The sequence below is a fragment of the Eurypyga helias genome, unplaced genomic scaffold (genome assembly GCF_000690775.1).
Source record: "Eurypyga helias isolate BGI_N326 unplaced genomic scaffold, ASM69077v1 Scaffold36642, whole genome shotgun sequence".
In the NCBI taxonomy this organism is placed as follows: Eukaryota; Metazoa; Chordata; class Aves; order Eurypygiformes; family Eurypygidae; genus Eurypyga; species Eurypyga helias.
Window position 1 is genome coordinate 1 of NW_010238484.1, and position 3,336 is coordinate 3,336.

Here is a 3,336-nt window from a genome sequence, read left to right on the forward strand (position 1 = left end):
TGGGGCTGAGGTTCCCCAGTGCCATCGCTTGACCTGTAGGTCCCCAGTCTCAGCCCACCTCTGCTATTAGTTGGGGTTGAGAGAGCCTCAAAGCCTAGATCTCCAGGGACATGGGGCTGGAATAGGCATGCCAAGGGGAGCAGGGCACTGCACCAACATTGCTCCTGCCATGCCTTCCTAATCTGGGCCACCCGTGGTGCTGGGGGGTCTGAACCTGCCCTTTTGCAGTTTGAAATCAATGTCCCCTGTTCTGTCACTGAAGGCCTTGGTCAAAAGCCTCTCTCCATCTTTTTTGTAAGCCCTTTTTTTACACTGAAAGGCTGCAAATGATTAACGTTTCTGCTGAGAAGGTGTTACTTCTACAGATCATACCTGATGCACAGTAACAATTTCTTCTATTTGCGATCTGTAAAAAAATACCATAGACCACCTTGGTGTACCTCAAGGTAAACTTAAGCTTAACTTCTTGCTGGACAAAGTTTGCTTCTCATTCTGAGTAAACCAAGTTTCACCTTGTGTTAGTGCAGTCTGCTGCACTCTTAATAAATCCTTTTGCCAGTTAAGTGATTAATAGTCTGCATTCGTTATCTGTGTTTTCACTGTGTCAGCTCTTGCTTATAATGTTCATGTCTGTTGAACAGGTTCTCCACTTTCGGGTAGATCAACAGCCTCACCATGTGCGGTATCTGGGCCCTGTTTGGGAGCGATGAGTGCCTTTCTGTCCAGTGTCTAAGTGCCATGAAGATTGCACACAGAGGTCCTGATGCATTTCGTTTTGAGAACGTCAATGGCTTCACCAACTGCTGTTTTGGTTTCCACCGCCTTGCGGTTGTTGATCAGTTATATGGCATGCAGCCTATCCGGGTGAAGAAATTCCCGTATCTGTGGCTGTGTTACAATGGAGAAATCTACAATTTCAAACAAGTAAGTGTTGCATGGATCACATGGCATTTTCTTTCTCTCTTTTTTTTTTTTTTTTAGTTTCAAAACCAGTGGATATTTGGGAAACGTTTAAAACGTGGTGGACTAGAATATCAGAGAAATTGTAAAAAGTTATCAAATTACTAGTCTTTAAAGGGAAGTAAATAATCTAGAAGAGCTGTGGATCTGTAGTAGTTCAGATAGTAACATACTTAGTCTTTAATACTGAAAAGTCACTTTTTAGTTAACAAGAAGGGCAATAAGTATTTGTATCTTCAGGTTTGATTAGTTTAAAATAAAGATGCATTGTTTGTTCTCCCTTGGGTAGGGCAATTCCAAGCCTTTCTCCCCTTTTCTCTTTATAATGCAAGTGCTTTTAGATTGTCTTGCTCTTAAGTTATTTTGGGTCCTTCTCCAAGCTGTTGGGTACTGCATTTTTATTTCTACATGTTAATCTAAATGGGATATGTCCCTTATAATATATTCTCTGTATACGTCAGCCCCTGTGCTGAGATGTCCATGCCACCTGTGTTACTTGTAAAGGGAAGTGATTCAGGTTATCCAGATTTGGCACATAGGACAGCTTACAATTCTGACTGTTTCTGAATCTTGCTTAAACTGAATCAAACTGAGCATGGTATTATCACAAATGTATGAATAATCTGAGATGTCTTAGTACTTCCAACATGTTTTTGAAGTCAGAACTGGGCTGACGTCATTATCATCAGTAATGTCATTGAGAATTTGACTGAATAGGCAGGAGATTTAGATGTTTTTTCTTGGTCTTTTGAGTATCTGATCGTTTGAAACATGAGTTATGTTTTGCCCTGCAGTCCATGTGAAATATATTGTACCAACAGTCTGTAATACTTGTCATGTCTTGCATTGTGGTTTTTCTATTGTTGAAAGCATTAAGAATTGCTCTCAGTTATGTTACACACACAGTCCTAAGGGGAATTTAATTATGCAAGGCTTGCATTGCCATCAGTAGGAATTTGTTCAGTTGTTCTCACTACAATATGTATCCTCTTTCTTTATAATGAGACTTTTTTCTTTCAGGCTTGTGGCTGAAACCTACCTAGGGAAGGATCAGTTGTGAAACAGGCGTTTTGTTTAGGGTGATGACTTAGTTATTTTAATATTGACTCAATTTGATTCAAGACTTGGCCCCGTAAATAACAACTAAAGCCGAAGAACTCAAGATAAAATGCTGAAGCATTGATTTTGTGGGGTTTCTTGGCTTTTTATTGTTTTACTGAAACCTTATCTTTCCCCCTGTCTGGTAGTTACTGGGAGGACTTTTAGAGTAGCACCACAAGAACATGAAGAACATTTGGACTGACTTATGTCTGACAGCTAATTTCTTCCTCCCCCACTCCATCTGCACAGGCAGAGTGAAAAGGTTAGTTTGAGGAATGGAGGAAGATTAGAGCGAGACAAATTCTCAGTGCATAAAAAATGAGGAATTGCAATGACTGCATAAGTAAACCAAACTTTATTTCTGAAGTACTTCACTCTGCAGGGATGTTACCATTGTCTATGTGTTTTGGGGTGATGGGGTGGGGGGGCTTACATAGATGTTTTTATTTAACTGGTAAGAAGTGGCATCGGGTGACTTAAGACTACAAAAAACCAGTATCTTTGTTTCTGGATTTGAGTTGGATTTTCAGAAGCAGTGGCTGCCTGCTTCTGCTGTTTGTCTGTGAGAGAGGGGAAAGCTAGTGCTTCTGAAGACCAGGGTCATGGCTTTGCAGTTTGACATCCTCAAATAGGAATGTATCCCTGAAAACTTGCCGTAATGTGACTTGCTTAAGACTGAAGAGTCAATCTGCATTGTCTGAGCGATAACCCTGGATAATGTTTTGAACACAAAAGTGTAAATTTCTTCTTCAGTGGAAATGTTTCTATAACTTGAACTGTGGGTTTTTTTTTTAACAAAAACCCCTTGGTTTTATTAAACAAATTACATGAATGGTGGTGGTTTTTCACAGTAAATGTTTTCAAATGCTTATTCATGTTTTTCTCTATATTTTTTCTTAGTTGCAGAAGCAGTTTGGATTTGAATATCAAACGTTAGTGGATGGTGAGGTTATCCTTCATCTTTACAACAGAGGAGGAATAGAACAAACAGCATCCATGCTAGATGGTGTATTTGCTTTCATCCTTCTGGACACTGCAAACAGAAAAGTGTTTCTGGCAAGAGATACCTATGGAGTCAGACCACTCTTTAAGGTGCTGACTGATGATGGATTTTTGGGTGTCTGTTCTGAGGCAAAAGGTAAAACCAGTTGTGCTTAGTGCCTAAATAATTTTAGGTATTGTTGTCAGAGACAACCTTTGTCAGGCTTTTCTTCCAAGCGTGAAGGGAAAGTGAACTGTGTAGTATAAAAGCTATTGTGCTGGATTCAGCCAGGA

The 3,336-nt window shown here is 40.0% G+C and overlaps 1 protein-coding gene across 1 annotated transcript; it reads left to right on the plus strand.

The window, feature by feature from the left end:
- Positions 1 to 649: 649 nt before the first annotated feature.
- On the plus strand, positions 650 to 3,199 carry LOC104506787 (asparagine synthetase [glutamine-hydrolyzing]-like; the record flags this gene model as incomplete). Its single annotated transcript, XM_010147863.1, has 2 exons — positions 650 to 924; positions 2,962 to 3,199. Coding segments are annotated over exons 1-2 (487 nt in total), but the record flags the coding sequence as incomplete, so codon positions are not given.
- Between the last annotated feature and the right edge of the window lie 137 nt (positions 3,200 to 3,336).